A 22,889-nucleotide genomic window follows, 5' to 3' on the forward strand; every position below is an offset into this window, starting at 1 on the left:
CATGGGTCTTAGGTTTGGACGAGGAGGCATTGCACCGCCAAGAATTAAAAATGAAAGATCATTAGTTTTCTCGGTCGAGGTTTGAATGATAATGAGTTAACTATCTTTAATAGATTAAAACTTTGGTTTGACCTATACAGGGCTTTGATTTTGATTCATAAATGGAGTTTGAATAGCAATAGATAAACTCATGAACTCGAATGAAAAGCAAAGAATTAACACACGAAAGAGATATGCCTTATATATATTAAACATATGGTTGCGTTATATCCGAAGTTAGAACAAAATTGACCTTTCTAAAGCTCTCCGATTACAGAAAGTTAAAGAAAGTAAGACTTTTAGCCAATGGTCCTATTCTGTATAAAAATTTGGGATTTAGGCGAGTACTACTCACGGTGCGGATTGCACTTGCAGCTCGATTCTGCATCCAATTGCTTGGCTCCCATGAGACGCCTGTCAAAGGCAACTTGTTGCTCCCTTAAATCTCTCATTTCGGAGAGAGCTGCAGTCCTTTGCTCTTGGAGAGAGTTGGTGTGGAGTTGAGCATTCCCTTGTAGCATGTCCAGGCGTCGGATATCAGCTGCGTTTTCCTCCATCCTTATGTCAACCTCGTGAATCCGGTTTGCCTGGACTTCGGATTGATAAGCCTGATTCGCAAGTTTGCCTACCATAACTAGAAGTGCTCGATGAGCTGAACTTCCTCCATTGACATCGTAGATGTCCCGACACATACCGTAAGGAGGACGCAATCCTTGCTACTGGCTCCAATGATGGATGTGGCTTCTCCCCAGATGGGAGTTGGTCCTTGAAATCCCATCCTGAAAGGAGGTCGAATGGATGGAGGTCGGACGGCTGGCGGATGTAACCGTCTCACGGATTCTCAACTAAGTCTGTAATCGTCTCACAGATTCTCAACTAAGTATTAAAGTGATAGTTTTATATGCAATGTTTATCCTCTTTCACAATGTTTGACAAAGCATAAATCATCAGTTTTTTGAATGCATAAAATGGTTTAACAAGGATGGCTACCCTGGATACTATGCATTGTGTATAAATCTTGTGCATGCAAGGTATAACAAGAGTTTTCACTTGTTCACTCGGGATTAACCGGGTATTTACTTGTATTCTCCCCCGAAATGTATTAAAAGTACATTATAAAGTATTTCAAGGTGTATAAAAGGGGTATGAACTCACTTTATTGAAGTGGTTCTTTTGAAGTAGTCGAGAAAAGAATCGAGCATAACTTCGACTAGAGATAGTTGAAATCTCGGGATTCTCGGGGATCTCGGGAGTGTAGAACTTCCTTCGGGACTCGAGTATGAAAAACCAGGGCTTTGGGAAGGCTTCTCGAGGTAATCATGCAGAGTAACGACACTTAGAGGGAAAGAGATGACCACCAAACCCGGCACCCTTAAGCTTCTATTTATAGGGGCTGATTTGGGGTCTCACGTCGTGAGTTTTGGATTTCTCACATCGTGACGCTTAGTCAGCATGATCCTCTTCGACGATTTGACGTGGCTGACACTATGGAATCCATCAGTCACGAGCTCACGTCGTGATCATGGTTCCCTCACATCATGAGGCTGAGTCAGCCTCGGGTTTTGTGTCGCGAACTCGTAAAATTCGTAACTTTTGCATACGACCTCCGATTTCGACGTTCTTTATATGCACGTGTAGGTGTGAAAAGGCTCTACAACTCTCGTTTAGACTCCGTCGGCTAATTTTGACTTTATTTTTATTATATTATTTTTAACAGGCTGGGCCTGGAAAAGTCTGTTTAAAATCCATAACTCCTTCATCTGGTGTCCATTTTCGTTAGACTTTTTACTGTTGTACTCCTATTTTCGGGGTCTTCAACTTTCTTTTAGGTTGTGTCGGCTAAAGACCGCTCGATCTCTATTTCAAGTTTTTATCTTTCTACTGCTAGGTCAGAAACTTCGAAAAATCGTAACTTCCTCATACGAAGTCAGATTTGGGGAGTTCTTTTGATGTATGTTGGCGGTTTAAAGATATCTACAACTTTCATTTAGATACCTACGGCTAAAAAGTATTTTATTGAAATTTCCCGTTTCATGCTTAACAACGCTTTACCGGTAGTGTTACGAATCTATGATTGGTCATAAATCCTTCGTTATAACTCGGATTATAGTGTTCTTTATATTTTTGGAAACCTTATCACGATATCTACCACAAAGTGTACCCAAACAGAGCTTTTTGAACATTTGATTTTCGAGGATATTCTTATTACTTTACAAAGAGGTTACAAGACTCGACTTTTATTTATTACATTGACTTGAAATAACGGGTTGTTACAATAGCTGAATAAAGTAACAAACCGCTGTGAAAGCCCGGATAGTGGCTAATAGTATCATGTATAGTTAATCAATGCGTCACAAGTTTTTACTCATTAGACTGTAAGGTTTGACCATAAAATCTCCCCGAGATGATGTCAAATCCTAATCCAATTGAAAGTCGTGATGCCAGACTTTATCACCTTCAATCAAAATTTCAGGCTTGATCCACTTGAAATGATCACATAGGAGTTCTTCTCTTCTCTTATTCAGCTTGAAAGATACTATCCAGTAATAACTGTCAGCTTCTAATTTTTCTTTGCACTCTAATATTAGATGAAACAAATTTTCACTATGAGTTTTACACAAATCAGTAGATCATTGAACTCACATGTGGTCTTGATTATTAATATAAAACATTTCATGCTTTGGTTTTCTTATGAAGAGATGTTGAACATGATCCACTCCTAATGGTAAAGAATTATTAATGTAGACAGTTCCATAAGTCAATAAAAGCTTTTCATGCTTGGACTTCTTTCTTTTTCCCTTGGGAACCTAGCGTAGACGATGTAGAAGCTACATCTAGAAGAGGAACTAAATTGAGATTCATCACCATGTTTATCATCAAGACAACAACAAGCTCTAACACATATGCATGAATACCATGTGGTTAGACAAAATTCCTTTAGAAGAAGAAACTTATAGAACAAATTTAGTAGAATCATATTGATATAGGACTCAAATGAGAGTTGTTATGTTGTCGTCTACGATAAAAGCTATGGCTTCTTCAATAGATAAATCTCATTCCTTATTGACATCATAAACATTAAGGGGTTTCCTTCAATTGGGAGAAGAGGAGCTTGAGGCAGCAGGAGACTTCCTTTTTCTTGACAAGGGTTGGTTATCATTAGATTATATCTCACTGTTGACATGTTGCTCCCTTTGAGGTAGAGACTCTCCCTTAGCTTGTGACCCAGTTGAAAAAATGGTAGAGATTGGAAGTGGCATGGAATGAGCATGCACTGAATCACCCAATAAATCAAGCTCTAAAATCATTCTTCGTCGATATTAGTATGAGAGTCTGAAGCCTCATCAACCATAACTTCATCAACAACAACATGAGGGTCTTCCTAACTTAATTCTCCCCATTTTTGACATCATCGTAGGAAATATCTGCAAGCGGAGTGGAAGCATGAGTTACATGGGCAGAAGGACGCAGTTGTTGATTGTGAGTTGACGGTATAGTATGGGATGGCGGTGGCATGAGAGGATCACTAGGAGGTTATTGATCATTAGAAGGTGGTGGTGGATTACTTGATGATGGTTGGGTGGTTGAAGTGGTCATAATAACTGCCTTCTTGATAGTGGTAACATCTGTTTTGAGCCACTCCATACGTTGAGCAAACACATATAAACTTCTAACAACTTACGAAGAGCTAGTAAATCATGAGACAACGTTTCTTGCTAAATAGAATCATGCTCTCCCTTAGCCTGAGAATGTATGGAAATATTATCCAATGATTATGACTCCTCGAGTTGTTAAGAATTTCCACGTAGTTGAGTAGGAGAAAGGGCCTTATTAAAACCAAAACGATGATCAACCATAAGATATTTGGTAATCTCAGGAGTACCTTGGGAAGAGGAAGAGTAAGACTTAAAGTAAGTATGCTTGTTTGGTCGAGGTGGGGACTCTTTGGCAGTATCTGTAACAACGATATATGGGAGACGAAATACAGGCTGCCTGATTGTAATAGAAGGAGAACGCGAAAAAGTCCATAAAGATAATGCACTGTAAAAAAAATTCAAGGTCCTAATCAACTTCATATATATCATCATATTCATCGTTATTATCAGATTCATTTGATTCATCATACGAAACTTCTTCCTCAATCTCAAAAATCACTTTAGATGCATCCTTATCAGAAGGATATAAGGTTTCCTGGGCACCCAATGGAGAATAGGGGTGATGATCAACTTCACAGGGATTCAACATCCACTTATCCATCCATTAAGTGATTAGAGGATCAACAGGTTTAGGAGATGCATTAATTAACATGGATGACATAAAGGAATGTTAGATTAAGGTGTCTAAGTTCATAACTAAATTGGCATGTTCTTGCAATTAGAAGCAAACTCCTTTTGGGGTTACCCTCATGACTAGAAATAGCTAGAAATGATATTAGGAGAGAGAAACATGACTTATTAGATTATTATATGATTAATAAACTAATTGGAAATTATGGGAAAATGATTTGTTAATATATTATGTTATTATTATATTAATTGAAAATAAATAGATAGTTGATTGGTTGATTTGTTATGTGATTAATAAATTAACATGAGATAATTTGTTAATTAACTGATTTGTTAATTTATATGATTAATAAATTAATGTGAAATAAACAAGAATTGACTAATTATTAAGAAAAATTAATCTAGAATTAATTCAGGAGTAAATGGAATTAAATAAAAGTGCAAGGGATGAATTGTAATTGTTCAATAGTTGAACAATAGAGGCAATTCTAGATTGTTCCTAGGGTTGGAAAATTTCTTGGAGCCTTTTAGGGTTTCTAGAATATTCTTGATTGTTGATATGGATAAGGATTTGAATAGATTAAAATATAATTATTTTAAAATCAAAATTAGGCCTTATCCTTGTGATCCCCTAACTATAAATATGACCCCTTGGCATGCAAATTTTGTTCATGACATTAACAAATGGCATATGAACAAAAATTCCTTCATATCTCCTCTCTGCTCTCATTCTAGGGTTTCTACTTTTTTCTGAGAGCCATTAGAGGCATCATCCTTTTGTTGCTAGCTTTCCAAGACCCACAAACATAAAGGATTGAAGTTGCTTGTTTACTACAACAAATCAATGATATGTAACCCTAATTCTTGTATTTTGATTATACAAGGGTTTCATTAGGGTTCTTTATCTTCATTGTATGTTTCTATCAATTAGAGAAAACATAGGTCATTACATGTTTTTGATAACCTATAGAACACATCAGTGGTATCAGAGCCATTTTTTTCTACTGATTTGCTCTTGAGATAAGTTGATCTTGATTAGGGTTTATCGACAATAAACCCTTTCCCTTGAAAATTTTGACTATTCTAGGTTTCTGGAAACCTTAGCCTCCAACCCTTATTTTCGAAAATAACCTACAGTTTCATAGTGTTTCTAGTTTCCATGTCTTGTTATCTTAAATTAATTAAATTTTGAACAATTAAAGCTTGAAAACCCTTAAACCTAATTTTCGTAAATTAGAAGGATAGGATTAAATTTGAATTATTTAACTAATGTTTTAGTTCAGATAATTATTTAATTCCTACATGATTTAAGTAATTAGAAGGACAAAATTAAATTTGAAAAGTCTTTATAATCATAATTTTTTTACTAATAAAATCATCAAGGCATGTGATCATTATCACCTCCCAAGGTTTTGTGTCAGAGATCCTAGCAAGGATCAAGGGCTTTCCATGTAAACAATCGTGTCATTCTCTTTACACTTCTATATTTCATAATTCGAACATCACATCCTCTCATTCAATTTGGTTGATCAATACTTGTGTAATTCTTGACAAAAACAATTTGGTGCCTACCGTGGGGTCGTGGTGTTCAAAATCCTCGAAAAGATCATGTCTACAAAACCAATCCTTTTTTCGTCCTCCGCTCCTTCCATTCCAACCAAAAACCTACCACCTCCTCCAAGTGGAACCCCTGGTCAGAGGAAAGTGCCTAACACTTCCAAAAAAAATACTCCTCCGGTCAGTAACCAAGGAAGTTTGGGATCTTAGGGACGCTAGGATCCGACTGCTCCGGTCACTACTACAAAACTCTTTGCCATGATGAGGAAAATGACACAAAAGATAACCCAACAACAAGAGGAGAATAGAACACTGCTTAGAGAAGTGTAGAGGATGAAGGTGGAATTTCGGAAATCTAAGGAAACGACACCCACAGTTGTACAACCAAGGATCCTGAACTTCGATAATGCAAGATCCTTAGGAAATCACTAGGGGAACACATCTCCTGCCACTGTTGTGTCACCCTGGGGGACAACTATGAACAATCGATCATCTACAATCAATGAACTCAATAAGCCTTTCATTACTCCTAGAAACCTTGATTCTAGTAATTTCTTAAACAAGAATACTCTCAAAACTAACTCTACAAATGTTGATGCATGAATAAGTCCAAACATGGCTTGGGAACTTCAACAGTTGAAACAGATGATCTCAAGCACACCTAGGGTAGTTCAACCCATACCAATAGCATCTCCAACCAGTCACAGGATCTCAAGATTTGCTCCTGTGATAGTCGATACCGAAGTTCCTAAGCGCTTCCAAACTCCTAGGATGAAGCCTTATGATGGAAATACGGATCATGAAGAGCACATACCACAATACCGAGAAAGAATGGAGTTCATTCCCATCCCAATGCTTTTGAAGGAAGCTTGCATATATAAAGGCTTTGGTTCGATCCTTACAGAATAAACTCTTAAATGGCTACTAAATGTTCCTCTATATTCTATTACTTCATTTGCACAATTAGTCAATATTTCTATAACCAGTTTTCTTATAGCATAACCTTCAAGAAGATCACTAGTGATGTCTATCGGGTAGTTCAGGATCCTAAGGAACGACTTAGAGAATTTGTTAAAAGGTTTAGCAGGGAAGCCCTAAGCATTCCCAGCATCGACATGGCGACTGCTGTAGAGGCCTTAAAGATGGGTCTAAGGAAGGATTCACCCTTCAATGAAGATCTTGTAATGACCCCATGCAAGAGATTGGAAGAACTTAGGAATTGAGCATTAAGGTTCATAAGGATTGAAAAGGATAAAGAAATACAGAAAAGGAGAAACCCTTCAAGTCAATACGACAATCCCAATAGGAAGGATGAATCCTCAGCACGAAGATCCTACAAATCGAAGCCATATTCCAAACCGGATCATCATAGGGTTAATGCCCTCGAAGATGAAGGAGAGGAAGTCGAACTCCTAAGATCACTAACTATAGTTTTTCTATGAATGTTTCAGGTATAATCCATGCTATGTAGGATGTCGGAGACAAAGCAAGGTGGCCAAAGAAGGATAACAAGTCCACCAGTTGGACAAACAAGTCAAAATGTTGTGCTTACCATGAAGATTTCAGTCACATGACGGAGGATTGTATATCCCCAAGAAAGGAGATCATATGCCTCCTTAGCAAGGGGCATCTCAAAGAGATCCTCGGGAGGAAGAAAGAAAAGTCCATGGAGAACAACCAGGATGGTTATGAGATACCGAGGAAACCAGAATCTCCACCCCCAAATGCCAAGATAATTAATGTTATCTTAGGAAGATCTAATATTTGTGGTACTTCTTACTCTCAAGCTAAAAGAAACGCCAAGGCCTCTAAAAAAGAAAAGGAGGATAGATCATGGAAGAATATTGTGGTTAGCAATGAAAAGGAAATCACGTTTAACGAGACTGACAGGGAAGGGATCCAGGATCCTCACCGTGATGGACTTGTGATAAGACTATACATGGCTATCAACTTTGTCATAAGGATCCCTTCTAACGGAGGACCCTCGGTCAATATCGTACTCTTAGAAAGCACTAGAGAGGATGAACATTTTGAAATCGGATATAATCAAAAGATCCTCGGTCCTCATAGGATTTATCGGGGAAACGAAACACATTGTTGGAGAGATAAAGCTACCAATATACATCGAGGGGGTAAACTCCATAAAAAAATTGTGTTATTGACACTTTATCTTCTTATAATGTGATATTAGGTAGACCGTGGATCCATGAGATAAAAGCGGTTCCATCAACATATCATCATTGTGTAAAGATGCCTACTCCATGGGGAACAGTAAAGATAATGAGATATCAACAAGAATCGAAGGAATGTTATAAAACATCTACGAAGCCTACGACTAAATCCCAACAAGCATAGCAATTAAGGTAGGGGGCACAACATGTTCTAGAAACAAAAGAGAAAGATGTGAAGGAAGTGCCCCTGAGCATCGAGGACCCTGAAGCCGAAGTCCTCATAGAATCCTCAATACCTGAGAAAATCGAGCATGACCTATTAAACTTCCTTTGAACCAGAAGCAAGACATTCAATCAGAAACACAAAGATATGATAGGTATAGCCAAAAGTATTATCAATCAAAAACTTAATATTGATCCATATTTCAGACCAATACACCAAAAGAAAAGGAAGTTTTCACTTGAAAGGAGACTATCATCCAAGAAGAAGTGGAAAAGCTCATAGAGACAGGGATGATCAAGGAACTGAAGTTCCCAAGTGTAACATCCCGGAATAGCAAAGAGTATAGTTGAAGGGCTAAAAGAGTAAAATTAGAAGGGGAACTCGGCGAGTCCATGGGTGGACTCGGCGAGTAGAGTCGCGACTTGGTCGCGTGATAAGTGGCCGACTCGGCGAGTTAGTAAGATGGACTCGGCGAGTAGGCGCTGAATGGAGAAAACCCTAAATCCGGAGGTTGGGCGCTATATAAAGAATATTATGTTTCTTCCCCAGCCTCCTTATCATCCCTTGAGTTCCAAAAACCCTAATTTCGTGTAGAAACCCCATTGTTGAGAAAATTGGAGCTTGGAGAGGTGGTTGCTGAAGAGATCTTGAAGAAGAAGAGGCTTGGATCAAAGGGCTTTGCAAGGATTCGGGTTAATCTTCTCTTGGAGCTTCCTTTTGAGGTATCGTTCCATTGTTTGAGCTGCTATTGTCTAGATTCTTCATTTTGGGGGTGCTAGAGATCATATCTTTTAGTGTTTTGGAGTTTAGAGGTTAGATCTGAGGTTGCTACCTCAGATCTGGAATGGAGAAGGGTTGGAATGCTTGAAAGTCCCTGTGTTTGAGTGTGTAGTGAAGCTATCATGTCCCAAACCCTAGACCTAAAGTGTAAAAGGCCTAGATCTCTTTGGATTCACGTAAAGTTTGCCACTTTACGTGATGGATGGGTTGTAGGAGGCTAGATCTATATTTTGGATCAATTGCATGTCCTGGAATGCTTCTGTATGGATTCAGACCGGTGGTACTCGGCGAGTCACATGGGTGGACTCGACGAGTTGCTTGAAGATGAGCTGGGACTCGACAAGTTGGAAGAACAACTCGGCGAGTTGGATGAAGATGGCCTGGAACTCGACGAGTTGGAAGAACAACTCGGCGAGTAGGTTGAAGATAGCCTTAGACTCGACGAGTCTGTTCTTGGACTCGGCGAGTCTTGTCGAAGAGTCCCAATATTTCCTGGTCGAGTCGAGAATCGGTGAGTCAAGGGATGACTCGGTGAGTTGTGTGCGAGTGGACTCGGAGTTGTTGGAATCGGCGAGTTAGGTCATGGATTGAGGAATGCTGAGCATGGGGACTCAGCGAGTCATCGGGTTGACTCGGCGAGTAGAGTCAGTCAGGGGTTGACTTTGACCTTGTCTTTGACCAACGGTTGACCAGTGGTTTCCAGGGGCATTTTGGTAATTGTTGGTTGTTGTTTTGAGTTCAGCGCCTTGGTGGTTGTCCAGTGGTGGAGATCATATCAATGATCGGAGCAGCTTGGGTTATCTATTCAATCGACAGTATCGAGGTGAGTTATCCTCACTATATCAACAGGGTCTACGGCACCAAGGCCGGCCCTTATCGGATTGAGATCCGGGTAGTTGTTGTTATGTTGTTGCTTTGATATGTTTCCATCCTGGTAACTAGGATGGTATATGTTAGAGACCTAATTGAGATCGGTATCCTGAGAGATAGGGTGATGCTATGCTAGTGACCAGTTAGGTCGGTATCCTGGTTAGGATGATGATATGTTATGTGATCTGTTTGATCTGCTTGTTGACTGTGAATTTCTATATGATTGTATATATATGTGCACATGGTTGTTTGGACTGGAGTTGGGTTGAGGCGGATCCTGCTTTGTGCTGTAGGCCAAGATACCCAGTGCGGACCGGTTGTCCCGTAGGCCCAGCGAGTGGTCCGGATAGGCTGTAGGCCCCAAAAGGGCGGACCAGACGTGCCGAGGCTCGGAGAGTGGACCAGGCCGACTAAAGGCCCGGTGTGGGCGGACCAGTCATACTGTAGACTCAGAGAGTGGACCAGGTGGATTGAAGGCCCGGTGCGGGCGGACCAATCAGACTATAGACTCGAGGTTTATGGCTAGACTCACAAGGTGGACCAGGTGGACTGTTGGCCGGTGCGGCGGACCAGTCACACAGTAGACCCGAAGTGCATGGTTGCTCTGTGATCGGATATGTTATGGCATGTTATGCGTGTATGGTATATGTGGTTGGTATTTTGGGGATATCTCACTAAGCTTTCGGGCTTACAGTTGTGGTTTTATGTTTTTCAGGTTCTTCAGGAGACCGTGGCGAGGCGAAGGCGTGATCGTACCGCTCCTCATCATTTTGTAGTAATGTGATTCTGGGAATGCGTTAAATGTTTTTTATTGAAAACCTTTTTGTAAAGATTTAATGGAATCGAGTTGTTTTTGAAAAATTTAAAATTGGTTAAAATTTTTGGTCGTTACACCAAGATGGTTAGCTAACATGGTTGTCGTATTGAAGATGAACAAAAAATGGCGAGTATGTGTAGACTACAGGTATCTTAACAAGGCTTTTTCTAAGGATCATTTCCCTCTACCACACATTCACTCTATGATAGATGCAATGACTGGCCAGTAAGTAACCCCAAAATACCATGCATGTTATTTGTTTTTGAGCTTTGATAGAACAGCATGCTAGTGTTAGCCTAGGGATCTTCAGGATTTCATGATAATGTTGCCTGATTTGTGATGCCTGTAGCCTAGGGTTTCCTTGTGAGAGATTTCCAGTGTTCCTCTAGTGGTGAGGGTTGAGAGTTGTTATGCATGTTTTGTCTAGGGTGTTGTGGTAGTACTTCATGCAAATATGGGTAGGTGTGGAAGGTAGTATGGGCCGGTACTACTGAAAGCACAGGACCCATACGCGTATCAGGGAAACCATGACCTCTAGGGGTGGGTAGGGAGAGAGTTGGTTCCTGGGATAGTGGGAAGTATCTGAGTCTTTGTGGTGATTTTCAGTATGGAGATTCCAAGGCATGCTAGGAGTGGATCCGGGTCAGGATCGGGAGCAGGAGAGGGAGTTCCGGGCGGGTCAGAACCGCCCGAGGTTATTGGTCAGATGAGCCCGTGCGAGTTAGATGCGAGGACTCGTGAGATCCTGCGTGATGAGATTGCTGAGTTGTTCCGGGCTGAGTTGCCGGAGCTGTTTGGGTCGATCAAGACCACCATGGTTGAGTATTTTGATGAGCGTTATGCGGCTCTCACAGAGACGGCTGTCGTGGCGGCTACAGCAGCTGTAGCAGCGGCAGGGGGAGGAGCTGGTTGTGGCTTTCAGTATCGGGACTTCGATAATACGAAGCCTCCCACCTTTGATGGAGTTTAGGACCCGATTGTCGCTATGAGATGGTTATCAGACGTGGAGGGGTGTTTCTTCACGTGTTCATGCCCTGCTGATTAGAGGGTGAGGTGTGCTCTGAACCTGTTGAGGCTCGGGGCGAAGGATTGGTGGACATTGACCATGGGGTCATATTCAGATGCGCGGAGGGCTGCGGTTTCATGGGATCGGTTCAGAGAAATGTTCAGCACTTGTTATGTTCCACAAGTTGAGAGGGAGAGATTGGCTCAGGAGTTCCTTGAGCTGAAGCAGGGTTCGGAGTCGGTGACTGAGATCACCAGGATGTTTACTAAAAGGGCGATGTTTTGCCCAGAGTTCGCTTTGAAGCAGGCTCAGATATCTCGATATCTGAGCATGCTCAAGAGGGAAATCAGACAGTTTGTGTCTATGCAGAGGTGCGAGACCTTGTTGGAGTTGTAGGAGGCCGCTAGGCGGCGTGAGTTAGAGATAAAGTTGCAAATGCGTGAGCTGAGGCAGGCTCCAGTGCAGTCGCAGCCGGCGCCGAAACGGTCCAAGACCGTTGATGTTAGAGTGGGGGATCTGAGCAACCACACTTGTGGGAAGTGTGGGAGGGGTCACACCGGAGTTTGTAGGTCCGGTAGTGCATGCCGCAAGTGCGGAAAGGAGGGGCACTATGCGAGGGATTGTCGACAGTCAGCACCGGTTCGGGATTTGAGGATTTGTTATCATTGTCATCACATTGGACATTTGAGGGTCAACTGTCCACAACTTGCTGCAGGACCGGTGCAGGCTCCAGTACCGGCCACTTTGAGGATCACAGGTGGAGGTCAGGGTGGAGCGGAGCCCCCAAAGGCTCAGGGTCGTGCTTATCAGCTTGCGGCAGAGGAGGTCAGAGCAGTGCCGGATGCAGCTGCGGGTATATTTCTTTCTTGATATCTTGTTATTTTGTGATTATTGTGGTGTATTGTTTATGTGCTGGTATCTTTGTGTGATCTTCGATGCGGTATTCGTCGTTTTTGAGGGTTGTGGTTTGGTTATGGGTTATTGTATTGGGAATTTCGTTGGTTATCATCCATGAGGGTTATTAGTGGAAACCTGACATTGGTTTGAAGGCCGGGTAGCATCTGCTTTCTAAGGAGCGGTTAGATGCAGGTTGAAATTCATTCGAGCAGGATAATCGGTGTTGATGTGGGATCTTGTTAAGGTTGTTTATGCTTCTGGGAATCAGTCCGCGTGAAAGTGTTGGTTTTTTGCAGAGTTGTTTTGGGAGGTCGGTGATGGCGACCGGTGGCTGTTAATCAGTGCTACAAGTGGGGGAGAATTGGAAAATTCTCCGAGAGATCGATGAGTATTTGAGGGTGCTTAGCTGTTGGGATTCAGCAGTGTTCCGTCAGTCCAGAGTGTAGGCTGATAGGAGCAAGTGTCGGGCCTGTGGGGCGGGATACAGACCTAGGGTATTCGATTGTGGAGGGCTTGGGAGCAGGCCGGGATCGAGCATGTGCGATAGAGACAGAGTTTGGAACCCTTAAAGGGCTAGAACAGTATGCATGGGAGGATTTTCGGGAGAGATAGCTCGGAATGATGAATGCTAGTTGAGCGGTCCGGATAGACTGAAGGCCGGTAGGCGTACCAGTCAGACCGAAGGCTCGGAGAACGATCCAGCCAAACTGAAGGCACTGAGAGCGGTACAGATTGGCTGAAGGTTCTGAGAGTGGTCCAGATTGGCTGAAGGCCTAGTGAGGCGGTCCAGTCATGCTGAAGACTCTGTAGGTATTGTTGGATCGGTTTGAGGATATGGATTGTGTATGTTGCAGTGTGATTGCATTAGAAGGTCTGGCCCCGGGTAGTGATCTTGATTAGTTGAGATAGTGCACGGGCTTGAGAGTCCCTGTGATTGGAGTCAGAGTATGTGTGTTGGATGGATAGCGGATACGCTATAAAAGGGTGGTGCAACGTTGGGCGAGCACCATGGCACTTGTCGGAGTGACAATGCGGCCAAGTGGATTCCTTGGTAAAGGAAAAGAGAGAGGTGTGTAACTCCGAGAGGGAGTGCAAGTTCACGAAAGTGAAAGCGGCAGAGCGGAGTTATGATTAGAGTAATCCGAGTATGGTTATTGAGCAGCGTGTTTGCGGCAGTGGAATGGAAGCACATCCGGTTTGGGATGTCTGCTGAGGTCGCGGAGGGAATTCCGCAGGTGTAGAGCCAAGAGGCTCGGAAGGTATACAGGGAGGGAGTCTTGGGCTCTCAGTGTGATTCTGATCAGGGAATTGTGTATGTATTAGTGGTTCATTCTGGGGGATGTTTGGAGATATCATCAGTGTATCGGGTTTTCCCAACCTAACGGTGCTAGAGCTAGTTCAGCATGTGTATGTGATTGCAAGTGGAGAACTCATGGGAGTTGCTCTGAAGAATGTGTCTTTCTGTCAGTAGAATAATTAGAGTTGGACTCGGATCGGGAATCCGGTGGTGCATGGTTATCTTTTAACTCATATGGGTCGAGTGATGGTTGTGATTTGGAGCAGTGATGCATCTTGGGTAATTCTCGATTGTTAAGTGTGATTATCAGAGGGTATAGCCGGTGCCCGGTTTAAGACGGTGGTCAGGACACCGCAAGGAAAGAGGAAGTGAGTTCGAGTTTCGATGGTTATGCCTTGAGGAACCTGATCCGGTTAAGGCCAGGTGGCGCGTTGTGGGAGTATTTTTGGAGATGAGTTGCCGTAGGCTTCGAGGACGAAGCCTAATTTAAGTGGGGGAGAATCGTAACATCCCGGAATAGCAAAGAGTATAGTTGAAGGGCTAAAAGAGTAAAATTGGAAGGGGAACTCGGCGAGTCCATGGGTGGACTCAGCGAGTAGAGTTGCGACTTGGTCGCGTGTTAAGTGGCCGACTCGGCGAGTCAGTAAGATGGACTCGGCAAGTAGGCGCTAAATGGAGAAAACCCTAAATCCGGAGGTTGGGCCCTATATAAAGAATATTATGTTTCTTCCCCAGCCTCCTTATCATCCCTTGAGTTCCAGAAACCCTAATTTCGTGTAGAAACCCCATTGTTGAGAAAATTGGAGCTTGGAGAGGTGGTTGCTGAAGAGATCTTGAAGAAGAAGAGGCTTGGATCAAAGGGCTTTGCAAGGATTCGGGTTAATCTTCTCTTGGAGCTTCCTTTTGAGGTATCGTTCCATTGTTTGAGCTGCTATTGTCTAGATTCTTCATTTTGGGGGTGCTAGAGATCATATCTTTTAGTGTTTTGGAGTTTAGAGGTTAGATCTGAGGTTGCTACCTCAGATCTGGAATGGAGAAGGGTTGGAATGCCTGAAAGTCCCTATGTTTGAGTGTGTAGTGAAGCTATCATGTCCCAAACCCTAGACCTAAAGTGTAAAAGGCCTAGATCTCTTTGGATTCACGTAAAGTTTGCCACTTTACGTGATGGACGGGGTTGAAGGAGGCTAGATCTATGTTTTGGATCAATTGCATGTCCTGGAATGCTTCTGTATGGATTCAGACCGGTGGTACTCGGCGAGTCACATGGGTGGACTCGACGAGTTGCTTGAAGATGAGCTGGGACTCGACAAGTTGGAAGAACAACTCGGCGAGTTGGATGAAGATGGCCTGGAACTCGACGAGTTGGAAGAACAACTCGGCGAGTAGGTTGAAGATAGCCTTAGACTCGACGAGTCTGTTCTTGGACTCGGCGAGTCTTGTCGAAGAGTCCCAATATTTCCTGGTCGAGTCGAGAATCGGTGAGTCAAGGGATGACTCGGTGAGTTGTGTGCGAGTGGACTCGGAGTTGTTGGACTCGGCGAGTTAGGTCATGGATTGAGGAATGTTGAGCATGGGGACTCAGCGAGTCATCGGGTTGACTCGGCGAGTAGAGTCAGTCAGGGGTTGACTTTGACCTTGTCTTTGACCAACGGTTGACCAGTGGTTTCCAGGGGCATTTTGGTAATTGTTGGTTGTTGTTTTGAGTTCAGCGCCTTGGTGGTTGTCCAGTGGTGGAGATCATATCAATGATCGGAGCAGCTTGGGTTATCTATTCAATCGACAGTATCGAGGTGAGTTATCCTCACTATATCAACAGGGTCTACGGCACCAAGGCCGGCCCTTATCGGATTGAGATCCGGGTAGTTGTTGTTATGTTGTTGCTTTGATATGTTTCCATCCTGGTAACTAGGATGGTATATGTTAGAGACCTAATTGAGATCGGTATCCTGAGAGATAGGGTGATGCTATGCTAGTGACCAGTTAGGTCGGTATCCTGGTTAGGATGATGATATGTTATGTGATCTGTTTGATCTGCTTGTTGACTGTGAATTTCTATATGATTGTATATATATGTGCACATGGTTGTTTGGACTGGAGTTGGGTTGAGGCGGGTCCTGCTTTGTGCTGTAGGCCAAGATACCCAGTGCGGACCGGTTGTCCCGTAGGCCCAGCGAGTGGTCCGGATAGGCTGTAGGCCCCAAGAGGGCGGACCAGACGTGCCGAGGCTCGGAGAGTGGACCAGGCCGACTAAAGGCCCGGTGTGGGCGGACCAGTCATACTGTAGACTCAGAGAGTGGACCAGGTGGATTGAAGGCCCGGTGCGGGCGGACCAATCACACTATAGACTCGAGGTTTATGGCTAGACTCACAGGGTGGACCAGGTGGATTGTTGGCCGGTGCGGCGGACCAGTCACACAGTAGACCCGAAGTGCATGGTTGCTATGTGATCGGATATGTTACGGCATGTTATGCGTGTATGGTATATGTGGTTGGTATTTTGGGGATATCTCACTAAGCTTTTGGGCTTACAGTTGTGGTTTTATGTTTTTCAGGTTCTTCAGGAGACCGTGGCGAGGCGAAGGCGTGATCGTACCGCTCCTCATCATTTTGTAGTAATGTGATTCTGGGAATGCGTTAAATGTTTTTTATTGAAAACCTTTTTGTAAAGATTTAATGGAATCGAGTTGTTTTTGAAAAATTTAAAATTGGTTAAAATTTTTGGTCGTTACACCAAGATGGTTAGCTAACATGGTTGTCGTATTGAAGATGAACAAAAAATGGCGAGTATGTGTAGACTACGGGGATCTTAACAAGGCTTTTTCTAAGGATCATTTCCCTCTACCACACATTCACTCTATGATAGATGCAATGACTGGCCATAAACTCTTGACCTTCGTGGATGCTTCAGCAGGATTCCAACAAATCCAGATGGAACCATCCGATCAAGAAGATACAATGTTTATAACGTCAAAAGGTATATATTGTTACACTGCAATGCCTTATGGTCTTAAAAATGCAGGTGTAATATATCAAAGATTGGTGAATCGGATGTTTAAAGACAAGTTGGGGGACACCATTGAGTTCTGTATTGATGACATGGTGGTGAAGTCAAAGCAAGCTGAAGATCATCTCAGGGATCTCAAAGAAGCCTTTGACATTCTAGACGAATACAACATGAAGTTGAATCCACTTAAATGCCACATTGGGATGAAATCGGGCAAGCTCCTTGGGTATATGGTAACCAAGAGAGGAATACAAGTAAGCCCGAAGCAGATCAAAGAAATCATCGAGCTGAAATCTCCATCTTTAACAAAAGACACCCAAAGGCTAACCGGAAGAGTAGCGACACTCAACAGGTTCATTTCAAGATCCTCAAAAAGGTGTAAGCCCTTATATAATATCTTGAAGAAGAGCAAGAAGTTTAAATGGACTGAAGAACACGAAGAAGCTTTTTAGCAACTCAAAAAATACTTAGTTTCCACACCATTGTTGGTGAAGCCTGTAGATGGAGAACACTTCTCCTCTACCTCTTGGTATCCTCAAATACGGTAAGCGCTATCTTAGCTAAGGATCTTAACGGAGACCAACATCCTATCTACTATGTAAGTAAAAGTCATATGGATCTTGAGACCAGGTATTCTCATCTCGGAAAATTAATTGTGGCATTTGTGATTGCTTCTACTAGGTTAAGACATTATTTCGAGACACATATTATACATGTGAAAACTAATTATCCTATTAAGAATGTGATGAGAAAACCAAAGATGTTAGGAAGGATGGCAAAATTGTCAGTGAAGTTAAGAATGTTTGACATCAAATATGAGCCAAGATCCGCCATAAAGTCAAAAGCATTAGCGGACTTTGTGGTTGAATTTAGTGATGATCCATAAAACGAAGTAGACATTGAAACCAAACAACTCCTAGAAGATAAACACTTGGGAAAATGGACATTATTCATAGATGGAGCTTCATGTTCGTCTTCTAGGAGTCTCTTGGCTTCCATGTCTACATCGTTTTGTAGAACATAATTAAAGTCAACCATAAAATCTGCTAGTGCTTGTGATTTTATGGCGGATCTTGATTCGTATTTGATGTCAAATTTACTTAAATTCATCAACCATTTTTCCATCCTTCCTGACATTTATGGTTTTCTCATAACATTCTTGATTGGACAGTTAGTTTTTACATGTATAGTGTGTGTTTCGAATTATTGTCTTAATATAGTAGAAGCAGTCACTAAGGCAAGAGTTAACTTTTCGAGGTGAGAGTACCTGGTTTTGGGATGTAGGAGACGTTTACTTACATGGTAGATAGGATGTTGTTCCCCGTTAAGATCCTTGACCAGAACAACACTTACCGTGTTTGAGGATATAAAGAGGTAGAGAATAAGTGGTTCTCCATCTATAGGTTTTACTAGTAGCAGGGCAGAGCTTAGATATTCTATCAGTTCCTTGAAGGCTTTCTCGTGTTCCTCCTTGTGTTCAAATCTTTTGTACTATTTCAAGATATCGTAAAATGGATTGCACATTTTTGAGGATCTTGAAATGAACCTATTGAGTGATGTTAATCTTCCGGTTAGCCTTTGGATGTCCTTTATTGAAGATGGGGGTCTTAGTTCCATGATTGATTTTATTTAATCTGGGCTTGCTTCTATCCCTAACTTGGTTACCATGTATCCAAGGAACTTGCCTGACATCATTCCAAAGTGACATTTGAGTGGGTTCAGCTTCATATTGTACTTGTCCAGGATGTCAAATGCTTCATTTAGGTCTCTAAGGTGATATTCGACTTTCATTGATGTTAATATAAACTTCCATGGTGTCCCCTAGTTTGTCTTTGAACATCTAATTCACTAATCTTTGATATGTCACACCTACATTTTTAAGACCAAAAGGCATTGCGGTGTAACAATATATACCTGTTGGTGTTATGAATGTAGTATATTCTTGGATTCCTACTGAAGCATTCATGAAGGTCAGGAGTTCATGCCCATCCGTGGCGTCTATCACAGATTCAATATGTGGTAGGGTGAAAGGATCCTTAGGACAAGCCTTGTTAAGTTTTGTGTAATCTACGTACACCCTCTATTAGTCGTTTTTCATTTGTACGACAACCACATTGACTAATCATCTTGGGAACTTTAATTCCTTGATCAACCCTGTTTTGAGGTGCTTCTCTACTTCCTCTTGGATGATTTGATTCCTTTCAGGTGCAAACTTCCTTCTCTTTTGGTGTATTGGTCTGAAAGAAGGATTAATATTAAGTTAATGAGTAATAATACTCTTGTCTATACCTGTCATATCTTTGTGTTTCCGTACGAATGTCTTGCTTCTGGTTCTTAAGAAATTTAATAAATCTGGCTCGATCTGCTCATGCATTGAGGATCCTATGAGGACTTTAGCTTAGGAATCCTCAATGCCCATAGGCAATTCCTTTACGTCTTGTTCCTTTGTCTTTAGAGCATGTCGTGCCCCCCTGCCTTAATTTCTATGCTTGTTGGGGTTTCGTCATATATTTCATGTAGGTTTTGTAGCATTCTTTCAATTATTTCTGATCTCCCATGATCTTCATCCTCCCCCAGGGAGTGGGGAACTTTACACACCGATGGTATGTTAATGGAACCGCTTTCATCTCATGGATGCATGGTCTACCTAGTATCACATTATAAGAAGACAGGGTATCAAAAACATAGAAATTTTGTAAGGAGTTTACCTCTTCTATACATACCAGAAGCTTTATTTCTCCCACTGTTTTTTCCCACTAAATCCTATGAGGACGGAGTATCTTCTGACTATCTCTGATTTCAGGATGTTCATTCTCTTCAGCGCGTGTAGGAGTACGATGTTGATAGAGGATCCTCCGTCAACAAGGATCCTTCTGACGAAATGGTTAGCCATGTACAGTGTTATCATGAGGCCGTCATGGTGAGGATCCTGAATTCCTTCCCTGTCGGTCTCATCGAATGTGATTTCTTTTTCACTACTGACCATTGTATTCTTTCGTGGTCTATCCTCCTTTTCTATTTTGGAGACCCTGGCGTGTCTTTTAGCCTGAGAATAAGAGGTACCACAGATGTTAGATCCGCCTGAGATAACGCTAATTATCTTAGCATTAGATGGTGGAGATCCTAGTTTCTCCAGGATCCTGTGATCATCTTGGTTGTTCTCCGTGGATTTTTCTCTTTTTCTGCCTAAGATCTCTTTGAGGTGTCCTTTGCTAAGGAGGTAGCTGATTGCTTTTCGTAGGGCTATGCAATCCTCCGTCATGTGGCCAAAGTCTTCATGGTAAGCACACCATTTGGACTTGTCTTTCCAAGCGATGGATTTGCTGTCTCTCTTTAGCCATCTTTCTTTATCTCCAAGATCCTGCATAGCATGAATTTCACCTGAAACATCTACATAAAAACAATAGTCAATGATTTTAGCAAGCTCTTGTTCTTCTCATGCATCTTCAAGGGCATTAACCCTGCCATTATCCGGTTTGGAATAGGCCTTCCATTTGTAGGATCTCTGAGTTGAGGATTCGAGCTTGCTGTTGGGGTTCTCATATCAATCCAAAAGGGTTGCTTTTCTTTTGGATCTCTCTATCCTCTTCCAGCCTTATGAATCTCAACGCCCGACACCTGACTTCGTCTAGTCTTTTGCAAGAGGTCATCATTAGGTCTTCATAGAAGGGTGAATCCTTTCTTAGTCCCATTTTAATAGCTTCCACAACGGTGGCAATGTCGATGTTGGGGATGCTCAAAGCTTCCCTGCCAAATCTGTTAACAAAGTCCTTAAGCTTCTCCTTAGGATCTTGAACCACCTGGTAGAGATCACTAGTGATCATCCCGAACGTTCTGCTACAAGAAAAATGGTTATTAAAGATATTGATGAAGTGTTTAAATGAAGTAACAGAATATGGGCGAACGTTCAACAGCCATTTGAGGGCTAATCCTTAAGGGTAGAACCAAAGCCTTTGCATAGGTAAGCTTCTTTCAAGTACCATAGGATGTGAATGATCACCATTTGTTCTCTGTATTGGGCCATATGCTCTTCATGGTCTATAGTTCCATCCTACAACTTCATGTTGGGAGTTTGGAAGCGCTTAGGAACTTCGGTATCGGCTATTGTAGGAGTGAATTTTGAGATCTTGTGGCTTTTAGGAGATGCTTCTGGTATTGTTTGGACCACTCCGGTTACAATGGCGATCATCTTTATTAATTGTTGATGTTCCCTAGTAATCTTCGGGTTTATTCCTGCATCAACGTTAGTATAGTTAGTATTAATAGTATTGTTGTTTACGAACTTACTAGAATCAAGGTTTCTAGGAGTGTTGAAAGGCTCATTGAGACCATTGATCATGGATGATCGGTTGTCCATAGTTGCCCCCAGGGTTACGCCACAATGGTAGGAACTGTATCCTTTTGGTGATTTGCTGAGGATCCTATGTTATTGAAGTCTAGGATCCTTGTTTGCACAACTATGGGCATAGTTTCCTGGGATTTCTGAAATCCCGCCTTTATTCTCTACACTTCTATGAGCAGTGATCTATTCTCCTCATGTAGTTGGGTCACCTCTTGCGTCATTTTCCTCATCACGATGTAGAGTTCTGCAGTAGCGAATGAGGCAGTTGGATCTTGGAGCCTTGAGGATCCAAAACTTCCTGGACTAACGATTGAGGGGCGTGTTTTTCAAAGAAGTGTCAGGTGTTTTCTTCTAAGTGGGGGGTCCAATACGAGGAGGTAGTAGGTTTTTGGATGGAATGGAAGGAGCAAAGGATTAAGAGAGGATTAATTGTGTAGACATGATGTTTTTTGAGGATTTTTGAACACCACGGCCCCATGGTAAGCACCAAGTTGTTTTGGTCAAAAATTACACAAGTACTAATCAACCAACTTGAATGAGAAGCTATGATGTTCAGATTGTGTAATAGCAAGTAGTAAAAGAAAAGTGACATAATGGTTTACAAGGACAACCTTTGATCCTTGCTAGAATCTCCGGCATAAAACCTTAGGAGGTGATAATGATCACCTGCCTTGATTATTTTATTGATATAAAGTAAAGATTACAGTGATTTCTTAGTAAATGAATGTAGAAATTTGTAGAGTGAGCTTAGGCTATAGAATAGTGTGTTATGTGCAGATTACAAGTGTCAATTTATAGTCTAATCTAGCCAACAAGATGTCTGATATTTTCTGGATCATCTATGACCAGCTTCTTGGACATTATTTGACTTACTATTTTGGGTCTTTAGCAAAGTTGAGATGACTTTTCGCTGAGAATTAGTCTTCTCTTGACTACTTCTGCACATGTGTTAGTTATAGATAAATATGACCGTTATAAATATCAATAAAAATAATAACGGTAATTAGCTGGGATCCTGATGTAGTTGGGGATCCTGGATATTTGAGGATCCTGAAATTTGGAAGGATCCTGGCCTTAATAGAGATTCTTTTCTACATGCTCAAAAGAGTGATTCTTGTCAAAGAAACAACAACTGAATGGTTTTGAGCATTCTAACACTCCCATGGTGTACATGCAACCCTAGATGCTTTGGATCTATGTTTTCTCTAATATACATGCAAACATTTAAAATTCTGAAGCATCGTATTAACTAGCATAAAATGGATTATATATACTAAAAAATTTTAGTTACATGACATAAATTAGTGTAGTTGCAAACCTTAAAGCTTTAAGATCCTAGCACCAATAATGTGAATGCCTCAAATGGAACCACAAATCACCAGCAATAATTGGAAGACTTGAGAGAATATTTCATGCTTCAATAAATCAGATATGCTCTTCTAAAGACTCTCTAGTTTCGATTTCATGAGCTAAGGTGTTACACCCCAAAACCAAGAACAGCAGAAACGTTCCGGAGTGGAGGACGTCATGTGTAGTATCATAACAGTGTAAAGTTGTAAACAACCAACAACGTCATCCATTGCATTAAAAGTAAAGTTTT

General features: G+C 41.9%; 1 protein-coding gene across 1 annotated transcript; it reads right to left on the reverse strand.

Annotated features, from left to right (window-relative positions):
* Positions 1 to 19,678: 19,678 nt before the first annotated feature.
* LOC111911971 (uncharacterized) lies at positions 19,679 to 21,304 on the reverse strand. Its single transcript, XM_023907739.1, has 2 exons — positions 21,235 to 21,304; positions 19,679 to 20,328 (listed from the first exon to the last, which is right to left on the reverse strand). Exons 1-2 carry the CDS (start codon positions 21,302 to 21,304, stop codon positions 19,679 to 19,681), a joined length of 720 nt encoding a protein of 239 aa, XP_023763507.1.
* Between the last annotated feature and the right edge of the window lie 1,585 nt (positions 21,305 to 22,889).

Source organism: Lactuca sativa, chromosome 5 (genome assembly GCF_002870075.4).
Source record: "Lactuca sativa cultivar Salinas chromosome 5, Lsat_Salinas_v11, whole genome shotgun sequence".
Lineage (NCBI taxonomy): Eukaryota > Viridiplantae > Streptophyta > Magnoliopsida > Asterales > Asteraceae > Lactuca > Lactuca sativa.